At 35.7% G+C, this 21,411-nt stretch overlaps 1 protein-coding gene and 1 non-coding gene across 11 annotated transcripts in view; both read right to left on the minus strand.

The window, feature by feature from the left end:
* The window catches only part of RIMKLB (ribosomal modification protein rimK like family member B), a 101,749-nt gene that overhangs the window by 62,134 nt on the left and 18,204 nt on the right, over nucleotides 1-21,411 (minus strand). For 2 of the 10 annotated variants that reach the window (XM_074268990.1, XM_074268983.1), the window contains exons 1-2: nucleotides 17,989-18,073; nucleotides 6,573-6,800 (exon numbers count right to left, since the gene is read on the minus strand). In XM_074268990.1, coding sequence (XP_074125091.1) covers nucleotides 6,573-6,747 — 175 coding nt within the window. In that variant the 5' untranslated portion in view covers nucleotides 6,748-6,800; nucleotides 17,989-18,073. Of the gene's footprint in view, nucleotides 1-6,572; nucleotides 6,801-10,077; nucleotides 12,498-17,988; nucleotides 18,135-18,183; nucleotides 18,938-19,349; nucleotides 19,371-19,443; nucleotides 19,600-20,362; nucleotides 20,384-21,411 lie in introns of those variants that run through there. The other 8 variants (XM_074268986.1, XM_074268982.1, XM_074268988.1 and 5 more) reach the window with 8 other exon arrangements.
* Nucleotides 21,074-21,175, minus strand: LOC141545315 (U6 spliceosomal RNA). Its single transcript, XR_012482986.1, has one exon. It is a non-coding gene; the product is annotated as a U6 spliceosomal RNA (small nuclear RNA).

Raw genomic sequence — 21,411 nt, forward strand, 5'->3', positions numbered from 1 at the left:
TATGCATTTCTGAATTTTTAAACTTTTTCTATGTGTAATCTGCACTTTCTGCAGGTCCCCCCAAATTCCCATTTAATTTCTTATTCCAACCCATGATGTATTAAAATCATGATAGGGAAAGTTACAATGTAGAATATATTTTTCATCTGTTACTCAAATTCCTATAAAAATTTATCTCTATTTCCTCCCCTCTCATTCATTTTCTAATTCTTCGGAATCTAGATTCTGACTCCATGGCTTAATTGAAATGGTTCTCCTCAAAATTACCAATCAACTCTTAAATGACATATATTTGATGAGGTTTTTTAGGTATCATCCTTTGAAATCTATTTGCTACTATGGAGAAGTGACTACGTCTTTCTAGAAACCTTTTCTTCTCTGAGCTTTGGGAACATTACTCTCTTTTGGTTCTTTCCTACCTACTTCACCAATTCTTAGTCTTCAATGAATTATCATTTATGTCATGACTACTCTTTTCCCACATACTCTTTCTTGTCTACCTAATCATCTTTCTTGCTTAATTATTTATAATTCATAAGAATAAGAGCCATGATAAATGGCCAAAGGATATGAAAAGGCAATATTTAAAGACACTAAAGCTATTAACAATTTCTATGAAAAAATGCTCCAGGGACAGCTAGATGGCACAGTGGGCAGAGCACTAGGAGGACCTGAGTTAAAATCTGGCCTCAGATACTTAATACTTCCCAGCTGTGTGACTCTGGACAAGTAACTTAACCCCAACTGCCTCAGCAAAAAAAAAAAAAAAAAAAAAAAAAAAAAAAAAAAAAAAAAAAAAAAATGCTCCAAATTATTCAGAAAATTTCAAATTTCTAAAGCTCTACCTCATACCCAACATATTAGCAAAGGTGACTAAAAAAAGGAAAATGCCAAATATTGGAGGGGCTATGGGAAGACAGACACATTAATGCATTGTTGTCAATCACTACTCTTACTTGACACTTTCTCTACTCTTGTCTTCTGTAAAATAGGCTTTCTTCAGTTTTCTCTTTCTCTAACTGTGCTTTCTTCATCTTGTTCATTAATTTAAGTTGTTTTCCTTCAGCTACCTAAGATAAATATAGTCTTTTCTTGATCAATATTAGCATGAGTCAATTTTGTTAGAGACTAAATTATTTACAAATTTTTACAGGAGGTTATATGAATGAAAAAAAGAACAACAGATTGTAAAGGAAATTCAGAAGATTCGGAACAGAGAAGGAGTCCAAGGATTAAATTCAAGGAGGGGAAATTTGAAAGGATTGAAGGAAAAACTGAAGCATTAGAATTGAAAAAGGAGAAAAACTAATGATGAAGGAAGAAAATGGGGTTAAAGCTGAATGAAGAAAAGAACCCCACAGTTAAAGAGTATGACTGGAAAAGAACCTGAAGAAAAAGGGTCCAATTGCAAGAGAAGGAGGAAGAGAGGAATTCAAAATGAAGACCAGAGAAGAAAAGTATCCTTTAACAAAAAATCAAATTAAGAAGATTCCAGGAGTAAGGCAAAATTAGGCAGGTTTACAAAGTAATGACAAAATGTTAGTAAGACATTAGTAGGTGTGGCTGTCAAAGACTGTGTTGAGGAGAACAACAACCCCCGATGGGAAAAAGACATAGGCAATTTGTCATTGCAATTATCCCCAGGGAAATAAGGCTAAAAATATTGAATCCAGCAAGTTCTAAGAAAGCACTGCTTAGAACATAAACTGCTTAGAATAAAACAAAACAAGAGGATTTGAAAACAGAGAGCAACTTGTGTCAAAATAATAAAGGATAGAAGAATGTCACAAAAAGGTGAAAGATGAGAAGAGGCACTGAATCAAATCAATCAATCAATCAACAAATACCCACTATGTGTCAGATAGGAGCAAGGGAAAAAATGAAGACAAAAAATAAAATGGTCATGCCTCTAAGAAACTTATATTTTACTAGGGATAAAAATATGCATTACATAAGTCTTTTAAAAATATAAACAGTAACTGGAGGACAGAACATGAGGCAGCTATAAGGATCAGTTTTTGTGTAAAGGTAACTCAAACTTTGTTTTGGAGGAAACCCAAAGTATTCATTCTAAATGTACAATTGAAGAAATGCATCAAAGATACAAGGAACAGCTAATGCAAAGTACGGAGATGAAAAACAGAGTGAAGATGTGTAAAAAAGATTAGCTTGAGTGAACTACAGAAATAAAAGTAAGATATAATAAGTTTGGAGAGAGATTGAGGCTATATTATAATGAATATAAAAAGCTAAGTTTTTATTTTACCATAAAAGTCTTTTCTGGATGTTCACTATGAAAAAGAGGACAGAAAAAGAGAAAAAATCTGAGGGGGATGGTAGTAGTTAGTAAGGATTTCTTTTTTTTTTTTTTTTCTTTGTTGGTTTCATTTGTGTCTTTATACTCTTTAAAAAAAAAAAGTTATTTATTTTTAATACACATTGCTTTATGAATCATCTTGGGAGAGAAAAATCAGAGCAAAAGGGAAAAACCATGGGAGAGAAAAAAAACCCCAGAAAAAAAGAAGTAAACATGTGTTGATTTACATTCAATCTCCATAATTCTTTTTCTAGATGCACATGGCATTTTCTTTCCAAAGTCTACTAGAATTGCTTTGGATTATTAAACCACTGAGAAGAACCAAGTCTTTCATAGTTGATCATTACGCATTCTTGCAGTTATTGTATGCAATGTATTCCTGGTTCTGCTTGTTTTGCTCAGCATCTGTTCATGTAAATCTTCACAGGCCTTTCTTTCTTACATTTTCCAGGTGTACTCCTTTATCACCTCCTCAGAAAATGGAACAGGCCTCCAAGAGACAAATTCAACCAATAGAAGTCACTGTGGTTAGGCCATAGCATGTAACAAAATCCCTGCATGTTAATATACGCCCACCCAGACTCGAGGTTAAAAAGGTGCACATTGTAGAATAGTTTCAGACAAAGTTTAGAAATAGTACAAGGTCTTTTAGATATGTATCCAATCAAAAATTTTTTTTGACTCCAACAGGTGTGGGTCTAAAACTATGCAGATATTTTAGGAGAAGCCATGAACTATCCCTGCACTAAACCCTAATCAAGGGAGGGTCAGATGGCAAAAGGTCCTCCAAGACACTTTTTTCTTCTGTTTTCTCTAGGAAAGCTTCGGAAGCAGATGCTAGATTGGGTTCCTGTTCTGTAAGTTCATCATTTTTTAAACAGAATATATATAAGATTGTTCATTGTTTTTTATAGAACAATAATATTCCTTTATCTTCATACACCACAATTTATTCAGCTATTCCCCAATTGATGGACACCCACTATGTTTCCAGTTCCATGCCACAACAAAAAGAGCTGCTATAAATGTTATTGCACATGTAGGTCTTTTTCCCTTCTTTATGATTTCCTTGGGATACAGATCCAGTAGTGGCACTGCTAGATCAAAGTATGCAGTTTTATATCCCTTTGGGCATAGTTCCATATTGTTCTCCAGAATGGTTGGACCATTTTATAACCCCACCAGCAATGCATTAGTGTCCCAAGTTTTCCTACATTTCCCCTAATATTTATCATTATTTTTTCCTGTCATCTTAGCCAATGTGAGAGGCATGAGGTGGTACACCAGAGTAGTTTCAATTTGCATTTCTCTAATCCATAGTGATTTAGATCATTTTTTCACATACCTATAGATAGCTTTAATTTAATCATCTGAAAATTGTCTGTTCATGTCCTTTGACAATTAATGAATTGTGGAACAATTTATATTCTTATAAATTTGACATAGTTCTTTAATATATTTTAGAAATGAGATCTTTTATCAGAAACACTGGCTGTAAAGATTTTTTTCCCAGCTTTGTACTTCCTTTTTTAATCTTGTTTGTGCAAAAACTTTTTCATTTAATGTAATCAGTCATCCATTTTCCCTTTCATAATGTTCTCTAGTTCTTCTTTGGTCTTAAGTTACTCCCTTCTCCAAAGATCTGAAAGGTAAATTATCCATAAGGGTTTCTTAAAGACAGTGGAGAGATGAACATGTTTGTGGGCAAACAGGAAAGAACTATTTGATGGGGAAAGACAGAAAGAATGGATGATTACAGGGGTGGTTTGCTGGAGAATAAAGGAAAAGATGGAGTTTCATTTTTTTTTTTTTTTTTGCATGAATGATTAAATGGATGCATCTAGAGATGGGAAATTCAGGATAGTCAAAGATGCTGAAATTATGTCATAAGAATCAGTAGAAGAAATGGGATTATTTAATTTGAAAAAACTAATGATGGGTGACGTGATAGTGGTGATGGTATAGAACAGGACACAATAGCCAATTTCAAGATGGAGTTTCATTTTTTTTGCATGAATGATGAAATCTATACCTCAATAAAATTAGGATTAACTGAGGTCTAGTGGCAGGATTGGGGTACAGGAAGTCCCATAGAGCTCCCCTGCAACCCCTTTTGGATTCAGCGCAAGGATACAAAGTTAAATGAGGTCTAGAGGCGGTGAGACCCTGTAAATGAATTTACAAGCCCGGAAATCTAGATTGATAAAAAGAGGTTTATTGTCGGGTTTGGAAGTAAGGTTAAAGTCTGGTTAGTAAAAGGTATTAGATAGAGGAAGAAATACACCAAAGCTGCAGGACAGAGAGTCTGTGATGCAAAGCATGTTGCTGGCATCTTTCAACTCTCCACCAAGGGATGATTCCTGTTTAGCTCTTTTATCTGCTTAAAGGGGCATATGGGTGGAGCCCAGGTCTATTCCTGGATAGCCAGAACCCACCAGGTGGGGATTGGGCTACCTGAGCAGATTATTAGAATGGAGGCTGGGTACAGTCCAAACTGGCTCAGATCCGGATCTTTCCCTTTGGAATACAAAAGAGTGGTTTTAACCAGATCTTGAAATCAAAGATCAGTCCCAAAGGAAGTTGTAGATCAGACAAGGAATCTTAAAGGGGGCTACATCCGTATCAATACCAAGTCTGATTTTTATCCCTCAAAGTCAGTGACTTGATATCAGTACTATTTAAAACAAAAAACTACAATTTGAAAATGGCTGAACAAATTGTCCCAGATAAACAATAGGTCATTGTACTAAAAGAGATGACAAATACAAAGAATCATTAAAAAAAAATTATGGCAACACAATTTAATAGAGAAAGGGAAAAAGCTGACCAAAAAACCAAAACACATGATGGCTATAATAGTATAAATAAAAAAAATACTAAGGAACAGAATTCAGGAAAAACAAAATTGTCAATCTTGCTTCCAAATGACTGGATATTTGGACTGGACACTTTTTTTCTTTTAAAAAATGTTAAATTATGTAAAGGTAGAAACAATATAAATACTGTCAGTTACAACAGTTAAAGTAAATGATTTTGCTTAACTTTTTCTAATGGCAAGGCAAATGAGGACTGTTTATTGGGATATAATCAATGTTAAAATATATCAATAAAAAAATTTTAAAAGTAGCTTATAAAATCTTATGAGGAAGACAATGAAAATTATGAGAAGTACTTTATGAAACAGTGAGAAGGAATAAAGATTTTTTAAGTTAGAAATGGTGACAATTTGTTCCATTGTTGACTATCTCTGGTGAAAGGTAATTGGAAAGTTCTTTTGTTGATATCAAAGCAAAAGTCTTACCTTTTTTAATACCAATACCAGTGTTGTTTTATGTAACAATATATATATGACAATAAGTCATTTAATATATCAGTTTCCAAAGGAAAGTAAATTAATACCTAAGTTTAAAAAGTATCCTCAAAAATAGAAAAAGAAAATTAATATCATTCTTAAGAGTGTTTTCTCATTTTACAGAAAAGAGAATGGAATTGTAACTTCCCATTGTGAGTCTAAAATCATGAGACAAATAAGTGGCCTGGAAACTCTTAACTCTCCCATGTCTTTATCAAATTTTTGTCTTAACTATTTAAATTTTGTGAAAACCAACCAGAAATTCCAAATCCATTTGGTCACCACATAGCACTTCTAAACCCAAGTAAAAGCCTCCAAGTTAATAAAAAGACCAAAAAGGAAGTCACATCTTGGTAAAGCAGAAATTCAAATGCAATTGGTAAGGACTGACTTATGGGGTAAAACATAGGATATGAAACCTCCTTATGTAGAGCAAAGATGAGGGTGATGTAGCAAAAAAAGCTTTTGAGTCAAGTCAAGGCATTCATCATTTCTACTAATGGGAAACAAATGTGACAATATTAAAAAACAGATATTAAGACATCTTCAGACATGCATACCCAAGTAAATTCTATTCAACCCTGGAATATCAAAATGAGATCCTCAAAATTAGCTTGCAGAATATTCACTAAGAAAATATAGCAGAAATTAAAGAAACTAATGTATTATTTTAGATTTAGATTATTGGATTGTTTCTTACTCTATTATAAAGGATCTTTTTAATTATGACATTTCCATTAAATAGATTTTCACTAATTTCTTTAAAGAGGTCTATTTCAAAGGTTGAGACTCTTATCATTAAGTTGGGTTTCTTTAGTTTTTGAAAATGTTGAATGATTAATACTTACTATTCCACAAAGGAACCAAAATCATAACACTTCCTTCCCTTAGGCATATTCTTACCCAAATTCCCTTGCTCGACTGTTAATACAATTTCATCCATCACCACAGCTCTGAAGTCTAATTCTTCCTCACAACATTTGGCCTTTAGAGCTCGTAATATCTCCTGCTGTGGGTAGTCTTCTCTGATTCGACGATCTGTCAAGAACCACAATCTGGCAGCAACAGAGCTACACATCTTGATTTGGTCTTCCTTCTTTTGAATTATATTCTCTTTAATTTATGCTCTATCTGGAAGAAAAGAAAAACATATAAACATGTCAAGAACTTTAACAAGAGTTTCTCTTTATACCTAGAAAGATTGTATTTTGCTGATCAGAGATATGCAAATAGTTTAAAAAAATTTTTATTGGGGGCAACTAGGTGGTGCAGTAGAGTACCAGCCCTGAATTCAGGAGGACCCGAGTCCAAATCTGGTCTCATACAGTTAACACTTCCTAGCTGTGTGACCCTGGGCAAGTCACTTTCCCCTCAGGAGGGGAAAAAAATTATTGCCAGGAAGATGAGAAAGTTTAAATTTTTCACTTATTATTTTATTTTCTCAATTACATGTAAAGAAAATTTGAAACTCAGAATCTTATAAAAATGAATATTGAAAACTGAGTTTCAAATTTTCTCCCTCCTCTGCCCTCTCCCCAAGACAGCAAGCAATCTGATATAGGTCATAAATGTACAATCATTTTAAACATATTTTCATATTAGTAATGTTGTGAAAGAAAAATTAGAATAAAAGGGAAAAATCACAAAGAAAAAAAACCCCAAAAAGTGATCTACATTCAGTCTATTTCTTTCGCTGGATATGGATGGCATTTTCCAAAAGATGAGAAACAGTAACAGCAGCTAGCAATGTCTTCTTAAGAAGACTTCACTCATGGATAGGAATCCCATCAAGAGTATAAATACAGAGAGTTAACTTTGACAAAGAGAAAACACAACTCACCTCAGGGATCCTCAGGGATTAGAGAATGAAAAGCAGATTAAGTGAAAATGTGAAAGAGTTTTATGATATTTATCTATCTGTATTTGATGAAAGAATTTTTTTCTGTCAAGAAAAATGAAAGATCTGATGAGGATGATAGAGCAATGACAGAGACATTTGGGAAAAAATTACTAAATGAATGTGATAATCAAGAAAGAGTAAAAGGAACAATGAGGGTCTATGGAGAAGAGATAACATGATTATATGAGTCCATATTGGACTCAGTTTTCTCAGGATTATACAACTTAGAAAGAGGAACAGAAGAGGTTAAAGTTGGAGGTGACACAGATGTTTACAAAAAAAAAAAAAAGACAAAAGTGCATGATAGATAGCAAAGGGAATTCAATAGGGATCAGATAAATAGTAGAAATACTAGTAAAAACTAAGTTAGAAAATTAGAAAATCAAAAGGAGAATGTTTGCTAAATTGAATGCGAAATCCTGGCGAATATGGCTGCTGAAGAGAGGTAAACTGCCCAGATCCTACATTTCAGTAACAAAAACTATAACCAAGTGACTTCTTCCACCCAGAACTATATAATATATATATATATATATATATATATATATATATATATATATAAAAAAAGCCATAAGCCCAAGGGGAATAGAAAAGGGAGAGGTCATTAATACAGCCAACATAAAGGCACAAAATAAACCAGAAACCTCCCAGTAAAAACAGTCAGGCTAGAGATATGTAGTCTATATTTGGAGGCAGCAAGAATGGAGCATTAACCTAAATAAATTTCAGAGTAGTAAGAAACCCACATTGAGGAGTTTCAAAAGCAGCTATCTGGAATGATATCAATACAGAGTATCTATAGGTTATGTGTGTGTGTATATATATATATATATATATATATATCTCCATCCTTGACCAGGACAATCCATGTACTCAGGGTTCCAAGGTCCCTAGAGCTCTGGCCTGAGATGTCATAGAAGGTATTAAATTCCCACTCTGGATCTCAGAGGTCCAAGGAAAACTCTAGGAATTGAAGGGGAGCATAGGAACTAAGATTCTAGTGAATAAAAGGAGGCTGACCATCCCATTCAAAAGAGCAGCAAGAGGTGGTTTCTATCTTCGGCACAAAGTCCTAATTCAGGAACTAAAGTTAGAGAAATGATCTTAACTAGTATAAAAAAATTGTTGCTCTAGTACTTAAAAATTCAGCCTAGAAGATGAAATTCCATAATAACTGCAAGCAGAGATGAAAAAGAAAATAGTTTGCTACAAACTACATGAAATAGTTAAGAAATGAATCAAGAAGTAAAAATAAAATAAAAACTCTGGAAATCAGTAAAAGAATAAATAAGAGAATAATATAACTTTAATAATCAAAATAGAAAATCTCTGAAAATCAAAATAGATTAAGGGAAAATTAATATCTTGTGAGACAGTAAGAAATAATAGAACAAAATCAAAATTATGGGGAAAAAGTAAAATATTTGATATTAAAAAACTGACTTGAAAGAGGTCAAGGAAAGGTCAGTTTCCTCACCTATAAAATGAGGAGGTTGAACTAGCAGTCTCTGAGGTCCCTTTTAGGACTAAATACATGATCCTATCATTCATGATGCTCTGAAGAAATCTTCACAGTCACCCTCTTAGCCCTTGGAATGTTACTTCTGAAGGAAACAGACCTCATTCAAACCCAAGAACACAAAATAGATTCTAGAGGTGGGGGAGAAGGGCATGAAATCAATGGAATAATGGTAATTCTGAGAGAACAAGTATATCACAGGAAAAAAAACTAGAATGATTGACTAAAACAAATTAAAGCTTACTGAGTAGAAATGAGCAAGCATTAAAAAAAATAATAATAATACATTTCAATGGCCAAGTACCTTCCACAAAGGATAATGAATCAGAATGATTAAGGTGAAATAGCATAAATTATTCTGTGAAGCCATCTGAAATGTCCAGAACAATAATCAAAGAAATTAGGGGAAAAAAGAAGGTAGATTTCTCAAGGAGGAACCAGCAAATCTAATCAGAGAGATATCAAAGAAGTTAGAATAAAGAAAGACATACTCTCTAGTCTAAATAATTTTTTTTCAGGGTGGGGAGGGAGGAGGATAAGAGTTTGACACTTTTAGAAGATTGCAAACTTTATTATAAAGCAGTAATCATCAAACATCATAACTATTTGGTACTAATTAAAATTGAAAAGTAAATGAACAGACCAGGCTGGATAAGCAAGAAATAAACAAAAATAAATGAAAACTGTAGTTTAGGGTTAGAGAAAGTCAAATATATCAATTAATGATGGGTATCCCTGGTCAAGTCATTTATTTACTTTTCTTGGGACTTTCTTCAATTATAAAGTAGAGATCCTTTCCAGCTTTAGATTTATGATATGATATGCTTCTTTTTGGTAAAAACTGCTGGGAAAACTGAAATTTGGCAGAATTTAGGCAGAAATTAGGATTAGACCATCACCTCAATATGCCAAAGTAAATTTAATAGATATGTGACCTGAATAAAAAAATTCACATTTTAATATTTTTAGGAAAGAATAAGATCAGATACCTTTTACAACTGTGGCCAAGGGGAGAATTAATTGCCAAAACCAATGGCTTTTTTTCCAATCCTCATCCTTCATGACCTCTCTGGAGCATTTGGCACTGTTGACTACCTTTTTCTCTTGGATACCCTCTCCTTTCTAAATTTTTGTGATACTGTTCTCTCTTGGCTCTCCTCCTACCTGTCTCACCGTTCCTTTGCTGGATCATCATCCATACACCACCCCCTAATTGTGGATGTATTGGGAAGCCTCTGTTCTGAATGCTCTTCTCTCTATACACTCTCTTAGTGACCTCATCAGTTGCCATGGATTCAATTACTATCTCTATTCAGATGACTCATAGATTTATATATCCAACTCTAGTCTTTCTCCTGAGTTCCAGTCCTAAATTACTAAAAATATTATTTCAAGCTAAACGTCTTCTAGGCCACCGAAATTCAACATATTCAAAACAGAAATCATCTCCCCAAAATTCATTACTAACAAAATTCCCTATTGTGCATCAAGGCAATACTATCTTCACAACTTAGTCTTTCTTAAATCCTCAAAAATATACAGCCATTCAGCCAAAAATATACAATTTTGTCAGTTCTGCCTTGGCAGTCTTTTTCATCTATTCTGTCTCTTTCCGGCAGTGACCTCCATAATTCACCTCTCACATGTTTTCACAGTTCATGTCTACACAGCTGCCAAAGCCATATCCTTAAAACAGAGATCTGATCTTATCATTCTACCTTTCAAAAAATTCTTAAGCATCTCCCTATTGTTTTTGCATAAATATAAACTCCTCTATTTGAAATGTTTGATAACTGGCTTTAGCCTAGCTTTCTAGCATTAACTCATATTAATCCCTTCATACAATCTGTATTTAGAAGAAATGGCATTCTTGCTGTTTCTCAAATTCTAGTATCCCTCTCTTTGCCTCTGAACTTTCTCTATACCTGTAATGTACTCTCTTCTTAACTCTGCCTCTCAAAATCCTTAGCTCCCTTCAAAATCAACCTTCTGCATGAGATCTTCCCTACAGCTAGTTCTTTGTCCTTTAAGAAGTAAATTCACATTTACTTTATATAACTTTATATAACTTTGAATATATTTACATGTTAAGTTAATTGTAAGCTCCTTGAGGGCAGGGACCATTTTTGCTTTCCTTTGTACTTCCTATACTTACTTACCAAGGTACCTGACACAGTAGGCACTTAATAAATACTTGCCAAGTGAAAAGAATCTGCCAAACCTAAATTCTGGGAATAAAAATACAAACCTAGAGGCAGTTATGATCCTAAAGTGATTACATTCTAATAGGGAAAGATCGATTACAAACACAGAAGAGCAGTGGTCAGTGAGGGACACTTCAATCTGAAAAGTTACATGGATTGTCAATGGATGCATAGGTCAGTAAAAACTGCAAGATTTTGTAGTAGGAACAGTTAAGACTGATTTGGTCAGTGGAGACCAAGGAAGAGAATGTGGAAGTCTTCTAAAGCAGAAGTTCAAGAGAATAAAAAGTTAAACCTCCAAGCAGGGTCTGTGGTTAAGATCAAAAAGTGGTTAATGACAAGATGGCAGGGGAGTAGGGAGTGAGAACTACTGTGCAAAGAGAGCATAAAATTCAACTCCTTTCAGAAATGTGAATATTGACAGAAGGCAATTGCCAAATTAAAAAAAATTCTTTGTGGTATAATTTCTGGGCAGCAGACCAATTTTTTTTTTTTTTTGCTGAGGCAATTGGGATTAAGTGACTTGCCCAGAGTCACACAGCTAGGTCGCCTTAGGTGTCTGAAGCCAAATTTGAACTCAGGTCCTCCTGACAGCAGAGCTAGTGCTCTATCCACCTCATCAACTAGCTGCCCCAGACCAATTTTCTAGTAGACCTAATTATACCCTCATAAAAGAACCTTAATTACAAGCACAACCTTGCTCTGACATCTTCTATTTTGACTTCCAAAAAAACACTGAGATCATAAAAGAGACAATTGAGACTACATAAAACTTGAAAACCTTTTAAAATTTTTCTATTATAACAGAATTGGAAAAACAGAAGAGTGGTAATAAATTATTTACATCAAATATCATGGATATTTATTGTCCAAAATATATAGGGAAGTGACAAAAATATATGCTACCAAGAATTACTTTCTGGTTTTATTAAGTAGCCAAAGCATATGAGCAGTTTTAAAAATAATTGCAGACTGCAAATGACTACATGAAAACATGATTGGCATTAAAAGTTTTGAGGAATTCACATTACAAATGGTGTTATACTTCATTTCATGAAAAATGTTGGAAGGATAGTAGGATTACCTACTGATATGCTGTTGATAAAGCTTTGAAGTGGTTACAATGATGATTCTGGATATCAATATAAATTATGCAAGAAAAGTAACTAACTTATTTATAACTAATTTATTCATTCCCTTTGACCACATAATACCATTACTAAAAATATAATCCAAGGAAATAAAAAATGAAAACAAAGGTTTCATACAAACCAAAATCTTCCTAGAATCATTTTCATAGGAAGCAAAGAACTAAAAACAAATAGGAATTTTTTTTAAACTATAATACATGAACATAATGGAACATCACTGGGGAATAAGAAAGGACAAATTGAGTAAAACTGATGTAGAAGGAAATAAGGAGAACCAAAAAAATAACATCACATTTTCATCTTGTTACAGAGATGGGAAACTAGTAGGATACACTATGGTATATGTTTATCAGAAGGCAGTCAATATATTGAATGTTACTTCTTAATTGTTTTTGTCTCAAGAGGAGTTCAAACTGGGGTGGTATGTGTGTTTATTTCCACGGTCTTCAAGGAAGTATGAAGTGCAACCCAAGTATAAAAAGCATCAATACCACATTTTTTTTAAAGTTTCTTCAATTTAAGACACAGAACTAGGCCTAGGTTCACAACAAGAGACCTAGGTAAAAAAACAAGAAGATGACAAGTGGAAGCCAGATTAAAGAAAATTATTGACACTAGAACTTATAAAGTTGAACAAGAAGAGAAGTGAGATTTTTTACAAGGATCTTAGAAATATTTTTAAAAAGACATATACGTTCCCTTTAATAATAGGCAGAGGAAATACTGGTTAACATTAATTTTCCTCTTTTGGTTTTCAGAATATATACTCCCTTCATATATCACAACCTATTAGCCCCTTAGAAGAACAATAACAAACACCTGCTCTTTACATAATAGAAAAAGCATCATTTTCAGTCAAAAGCTATTCACAAAAAGAGAACTATGAATGTAAGACAACTAATCCTTTAAAATAGTTTGAGTACAAAAGATAAAAATTAAATGTTTTTTGAGTGCAGGCATTTTTGTTTCTGCTCTCATAGAGCCTAGTCGTCTTTCACAGAGCAGACTTTTGATAAATGATTATTATTGAAAATTAAGAACTGATCTAAGGACACAAGAACATCACTCATGGACAAATAACTTTGATGCATTCCCATTTCAATATCTGACTAAAAAGGTGTTATTTCATAGTAAACACAGTAATTGAAAACCACCCAAATAGGCAGGATTGCATAAAACAAATCAACTAAAGCAAAGTTTCTGAAATGCTGACTGAAAAGATGTTTTCAACCACTAGTAAGGAAAGTTTGGAACAAAGAAACTATTTCTCTGGTTTTTGGTGAAACTTGAACATGTTCCTAGAACTGTGAATGACTAACAAACTTGAACTGCTCAATAAACATTACACTATATGTAGCTCTATCCTTTAAGCTATATAGTTATTTTGTTACTGGCGCCCAGGGCTTTATAGAATACTACTAAATTAATCCTGTATCAAAGGAACAAGCTGATACCTAAGGACCAGAAAGCACAAGGAAAGAAATCCAGTGCTGTTATGGATAAATGAACAATTTAGCAAAATTGAGTCTGGCTTTCTAATAAGGCATCAAAAACTGAAATGCTGCCAAAGGTGAAACAGCAGCATAAAAAAACCACATGTAGTTTGATCTGGTTTAGCAACTCCCACATTCCTATGTTCAATTAAATTCCACAAACATCTATTAGGAATCTACTATGTTTACAAAATACTTCTGTTTTTTAAAATGTTAAACAACATATCAAAGCTAATACTAGTTATAATACTAGCCAATGGAGACTATTAATATATGTAATATACATAAGAACATAAAATTCATAAGCATAAATTATACAAATATAAAATACTACATTATTTCTAAACAATCCTAATGCATCTTTAACTGAAAAATTACAAGAAAAGCAGTGTTGCATAGTTTCAAATACCAATGAAGTCACAGATCTAAACTCTACCCCCACTGAAAAACAACATCAAGGGAATATTTTAAATCCTAGAGATACAAAGATAAACATTTAAAGGCCATGCTCTCCAAAAAGTTTATGTTGGGAGTGGGGACAGAAAAAGCTATATAAGGAAATACAAAGTATATATACAGTAATTTCAATAACTTTAAAGAATCAGAAGTACCTGAGCTGTACTACCTAGATAACATTGTCTTCAAAATAGTTAAGATTAAGTCATAAAATAAGACTTCAGGAATGAAACTGAGACAAAATACAAAGGAAAAGATAAAATACTAACAATTTTGCAAAGCTGACAATTTTATTTTTAAAAAAATGCCTAGATGAAATGGCATATTTTTGGGAGAAAAGTACTTCGAGCTAACAAATAAACATACTTCAATAAATCTTTATATTATGAACAATAGTCAATAAGGACATGGTATAAATTTACATGAGAATGGGGTAGAATTCTCCAATTCTGGTTAAATAAAAGCTACAGGGAAATGGGATCAGTTATTTTTTTTTTAAAAAAGACTATTTCAAATTTTAGAACAAGAAAATAAATATATATTCCCTTAAGGTGTATATATAGTTTTGTCAATAATCGGTGACATCTAAGGTTTTTTTAATTTTTATTTTTAATCTTTTATTTTCTCTTTTAAGGTCAGAAGAAACTACATCAAAATTCAATTCTAGAAAATGAAAGATGAAAACAGCCATAATATTAGTGAGGTAAAAATATAAAGATAAAGATTCTGAGTAGACCTGGCTAATGCTTGGGTTATATTTATATTTGTGATATCCTATATTTTTTTATTGGGCAGCTAGAGTTCAAATCTGACCTAAAACACTTACCAGCTATGTAACCCTGGGCAAACAAGTCAGGTAACTCAGTTTGCCTCAGTTCCTCATCTGTAAAATGAGCTGGAAAAGAAAACAGGAAACCACTCCAGTATTTTTGCCAAGAATACACCACATAGAGTTGGACACAATTGAAAATGAACTGAACAACAAATATTCTTTCTTAATCTTAAGAACAAATTCACTGTGTGACTCTGAGCAAGTCACTTTGATTTGCCTCAACAACAACAACAAAGAAACAAAAAATTCACAAAAATTACAAAATGAGCCTCTCACCTTAAAAAAACCCATAATCAATCTGTATCCTCTTATTTTTCTTAAACAACTGGGGTGGGGAACGAACCTAGATTTGGAGTCAGAGAACCTGGGTTCAAATTCCAACTCTGCAATATTACAGATGGATGTTAGTTAAGACATAACCTCAGTGGGGCTCTAAGCTTCCTGCCAACTTTAAACCTAAGATCCCACCAATCTTCATCTGCTTCAGAAGGAAACTGTTGTTTCAATGTATTGGATAAAAGCTGTAAATAGATTAAAACTTGTTCTTGGCATTCATGTTCACCATCTAAGAGGAAAAAATAAAACACTGCAATTGTTCCTATTAATATCCTCAGATCAGATTTCAAATACAATAAATTTCAACAACTATCTTCTAGTATTGACTCAAAATTCTTTGTAAAATAACTTGTCATATACATAGTACCTTTCTAAATTCTCATCATTAAAGTTTCCCATTTAGAGTTATCAGTAATATAGAATATAACAGACCTTTCTTACTTTATGCTTCTCTCACACTTCACAGTATATTCAGAAGTTCTACCGCCACCAATTTTCACACAGATTAGATCTTTAAGCTTGATGCCTAAGGGGCAAATGATACAATCTACATCTAGCTTCCCAAACTGTGAGACAACTCTCAGTTCGGTTCCATTCTGTTCCCCTCCCCCATTCCTTTCTTGTATGCAAGTCTTTTGGTCTTTCAGCTCAGGGGGGAGGGGAATATTTAGATGAATGAATCTAGTGACTTAGCCCAGCAGCAAGTTCCAGAAGGATGTAAGCTAGAGAAAAGGGAAAGGGAGAGAATTTTAAAAGGCCATTGTTTCAAAGGGGACCCATAACTTTAAGGTCTTTCTTTGGGAATTCAAAGTGTCTCTTTCTACAAAGAAACTGTAAAAATATTTGATAGTCAGCTGATAAATCCCCTCTGTAAAGGAAAAAAAAGATTGTAAAAAAAGGAAAAAAAAAAAAAAAAAAGGATGGCTTCTTCATGCTCACATCCTGAACTTCTCACAAATAGGAATACTAGAGAGGAAGCAGAAGAGGAATATGACATTGTCCACTTAGAAATTAAAATGGGTGGATGCCAGCCAGGCGCCCAACAACCTAGTAGTTAGACTCAGCTCCTCCCTTCCTGCAGGGGGAAAGGCTGAAAGGGAAAAGAGACTCTAGAAAGACTGCAAATTTGTGAGTGATTGATTATACAGTTAGTTCTCTTTCTTGGTCCCTTCCTCAGAATCAAACTGTCCACTGCTCAAACAGGCAGGGTTCAATAACTTATGGGGGAGGGGGAGGAGAATGCCAGAAAAAGAGAAACAGAGAAAGGTAAAAACATCAACAGCCATGTTGCTTGGACCAACACTCCATCAATGAAAGAACACTGATTGAACTAATCAAGATAAAAGGAATAAACACATAGATGACCTTCCCACCCACAAGTCAACAGTCATCTTTGATTTAATATATTTTAGAAATAGCTCAGAATTAGAGATCAAGAAAAGGGTATAAATTATGCCTATTTAATTGGAATTTTACAAAATGACATATGTGAAATAACAGATTTAGATTTCAAGATGGAAAGTATCTTAAAATCCAGTCCAGCTACTTCATAATTTTGTATAAGAAAACTAGGATCCAGAGTGATTAAGTGAAATGCCACTGAATAACTAAGTCATGTTTAAATCCAAAAGGCCTTAAAGCCCTTTAAAATCATGACAAAAGAAAACTAAAGCAATTTATGTACCACTACATTGTTTGTTAAATTTTAATCACAAATTATTCTTTAAGTTAGTTTTGCAATAAAAATTTAACAGAAACACAAGAAAGCAATTCAAGCTCCCAAATGAGAAAAATCTTGCGAAAAAACCAACTCCACGAAAAGTGGGAATACTTTGTAAAATTAAAAGAGAAAGCAGAGGAATTCACATCAAAGTTATAAACACAGCAGGAAGAGTATCATATGCCCAAAGATACTCTTACAAAAGAAAAAGAACCTCATTTGTATTCACATAACACATGGAAGAATATATCGAGTACACCGTACCAATCCATTTTATTATACACAAAGTGTATGTTTTTACACATTCACAGAAAAAACCTGGAGAAGGGAGTATTTACCCACACCATTTGTTTCTTTTTGATAGAAGGGTAAGAAGGAGAACGAGGTCTTAAGTGTTTTTGGCACGAGCGTGTCAAAATCAAACAAGGCTTAGTTCATACACTCTAAAAGACATGTATATGGAGGAAAACATGGGGTCTGGAGAAATAACTGCAAGAAGCCCAGCACGTTACCCGAATCCCTCAGGCACACTTTATAAAAGGGATTTGTCCGAGGGGTACGAGAGCAGTTGAGAATGGTCCACCTTTGGGTAGGGGTGGGAGGAATAAATCCCTATCACTCCTCACTCACACCCCGCCTTACCACACCCCCTTACAAACAGAGGAAGGGATGATGATGGTGACCCCTCGCCTTCCCCACCAAGGTTACCATTCGGTCCCGTCATTATCAGACACAGGAGTACCAAACCTCTTCCCATGTGCCCACGAACACAGCGAGTCAACATCTTCTCCCCCACCCTTTCATTCACCGGGGCGATCAGTTGTTTGCTCGCGCTCACTCGCTCTCCTACACACCTTTCGGGGTGGGGGTGGGGGCTGGGATGGGGTGGCGGGGATCACCCACCTGGCTCGGGCAGCTCCTCCCTCCCTTCCCAGCCAGCGGGGGCCGGGCCGGGGCCGGGGCTGGGGGGGTCACCACACTTCGAGGGGCGCGGACGATCGGGCAGGCAGTATGTCGGGAAAGGACTGGGAAAGGGAAGGGGAAAGGGAAGGGAAGTAGAAGGGAAGGGAACTGAAGGGAAGAAGGAGGGGGATCTTGGGATGCTGGACGCAGGGGGAGCCGCCTCCTTCTCCTCCTCCTCCTCCTCCTCCTCCCGCAACGGCGGCTCCGGCAGCCAGAGTCCCCAGCCCTCTCACACACACTCTGGTGCTGCGCGCGCGCGCGCTCCCGCTCACACACTCACTCCCAGTCGGTGTAGCTCACTCACGAGATCTCTCTCACACACAGAAACTACCCCCTTCCCTTTCACACACACCGTCTCTAGCACGTTTTTTCACTCACAAAAGGTCCCTCCCCCTTTCACACCGGCGCGTTCTTGTCTCACGCCCTCCTCCCTCAGTCACCCTCACGCACGCGCGCACACACGCACACACACATACACACGCAGCCTTCTTCGCACACGGAGCCCGCGACACTAGCAGGGGCTTCCCGGTAGCCTCCCCAGAGAGAGGCTTGCGAGCCAGCGAGCTCGCGAGCTGGTTTTGCGCGCGCGCTAAGTGTTTCGGGGTAAAGGGGGAAGAGAAAAACGGGAGGGAAGTACGGGACGGAGAGGACGGCTTGCGGAGAGGCCGAAGGCGATGGAATAACTAGCGAACTGAACAGAGACTGGGAAAGGGGCAGTGCGGTTGTGGTCCCTACGCCCTCCAGACCCCGCCTTCCGGTCTCTGCTCAGCCGGCGTCGAGCCCTCCGCGCGCGCCACCCTCCGCCCCACCCCCCGCAGAGAAGGGAAAGAGCGCGCTCCTCGGGAGGGAGAGAATAGGAGCTTGAGTTCTCCGAGAGCGAGCCTCTCTCTCCGCCCCTAAACCGTTCCTCCCTAGAAAGGAGACTAGGAGAGTGGGAAAGCGCTCGTCGTCTCCCCGGGAGGGAGGGGGACACGAGACCCAGGGCTTCTCCCTTTTCTTTACCCTCCCCAACCCCACTCCCATCCATCCATCAGTCCCTCCCTTTCTCCTTCGTTGACAAAGCTCGGCCGCCCCCTTTCCCCACTCTCTAAATCTCCTCCACTTACAATACCCCGATGCATCTCCTTCAGAATTGCTTTTCCCCCATTCCCCTCCATCTTTATCCCCAAGCAGAAAGCATGACATCATTTTCCTGCTCACCAAAAGCGGGGTTTGGGCGGGCTGCAAGGTGTCGTGGAAAGAGCGCTGGGACCGGAGTTTGGAAAGATCTGTGTTCGAATCCTGATCTCCGTTTCCTATCTTTGTACTTCTTTCGGACAAGTCCTCTAGAGCTCTCTGGACCCCAGCTTCCTCATCTAAACTGAAACGCTTAGGAACTCAGCTGCCTGTAAGAGGAGACCCGAGTTCAAACCCTGCCTCACGCCCAATCCCTTTTTGTCAAAGCACGAAAATCGCCGCCTCCATGCCTTAGACAAGTCTAGGTTAAATTCTGGATAGTACACCTTGGAAAACGTTCTAAATAACATTTTCCTCCTAATTACGTGTAAAAAGTTTTCAACATTCATTTTGGGAAAATTTTTTTGTTCCATTTTTTTCCTCTCTTAGCTCCCCACTCCCCAAGACAGCAAGAAAATTCATCTAGATTACACATATACAATCAAAAAGTGATAAAATTATAGAGCTGGACAAAAACAAAACAACCAATATACCTATTTTTAATGCTGCAGTATCTCAATTGTAGTTCTTTGTTTTAAATTTATTAAAAAAAAAATTTTTTTAAACAACCGAGGCAAGAAAAAGTTAATTAAAAAGTATAACGTATTATAACATACTCCTACAATAATTAGCTCATTTAAAATATAAAGGGCCCCTAAAGGTTTCCCTTCTCTTTAGGCTTATTTTAGATTAAAATAAAGTTCCGAGTTCAGTGAAAATCATGGTTTTTTAAAAAAAACATTTAGGCAGAAGTTGGGCTTTCTGCCTACCTCTACATTTATTTCTATTTTAGTGGGCTGGCCTCTTCGTGGTTGAGGCAAAATTCAATTTACTGGAAAGTCGATCGTGTTAGAAGGCTGTGGATAGAAATCAGGAGGAAAAGTTGGAAAATGTGCTGACCCACCTCCTTATCTCTTTGTCTTCTGATGTAAGAGTCGGTTCTCTGTCCTCTCCCGAATGTACGGAAACCTCAGTTTGGTCCTTTCTTGATGCTTTTAGCACTTAGGATCTCTGGTTACTTTTATAGCTGACAAACAATGGTTTTGATTCAAGATCTAATTGAATCAAGTTTTTTTTTGTTGTTGTTTTTCGAATAAGTTACTCATAAGTGAGTGGGATAAAGAAATCAATTCGCCCTTGGCTAGAAGCTTAGCCTCTCTATAGATTGTAATTATAAGTTACTAAATTCTGTTTTAAGTTTGTTTTTATCAGATAAATATTTGGGAATCTTGTGTTTAGTATTACTTTTGTGATAGATTAGATAGAGATAAATTACCTATTCCACACCTGATTCATAGTGTACGTTGGATACCTCTTCTTTCCCAAACTTAAGACATGAGTCATAACTTAAGCTATAAATTTTTTCCTTAGGCTCTGGGGGTGGGACTTAATGAGTTCTTCTCTCATTAGGGGACAAGCTCCCCCAACACTAAACCTGGTCCAGATATCTTACAAAGTATCAGCTAATGTTTCTTGTACAATATTGAAAGTATTGGGAATAATGGAAATTTTTGATTCATTTTATCTAATTGGAAAGGCTTCTATCTTATCTCTATTACAAATGTTTATTCTTGGTTTCAGATAGAAACTTCTTATCATCATAAGGAAGGTTCCATAAAATATGGAATGCTTAATGAATTTGCATGTAGTTGTAGGGGCCATGCTAATTTTTTCCTAATAGTTCCTATTTTACTATATATACTGCTAAAGTGAGCATTGTAATATCACTTTTGGAAAACTATGCATAATATCCTCTTTGACAAAGTCCTGGATGCATGTATAGATGATTTTCATAAAAATCTTCACATAGATGGAAGAGTAGGAATATGTTTGTAATGGTTGACACAAATTCCCCTAACTAGCTTTATTTATTTATTTTATTAATAAGATCCAAGATTTTTTCCCACAACTTTGATATCTTCATCTTTTAGAATCCTTGTAAATTTATCCTTC

Source organism: Sminthopsis crassicaudata, chromosome 5 (assembly GCF_048593235.1).
Source record: "Sminthopsis crassicaudata isolate SCR6 chromosome 5, ASM4859323v1, whole genome shotgun sequence".
In the NCBI taxonomy this organism is placed as follows: Eukaryota; Metazoa; Chordata; class Mammalia; order Dasyuromorphia; family Dasyuridae; genus Sminthopsis; species Sminthopsis crassicaudata.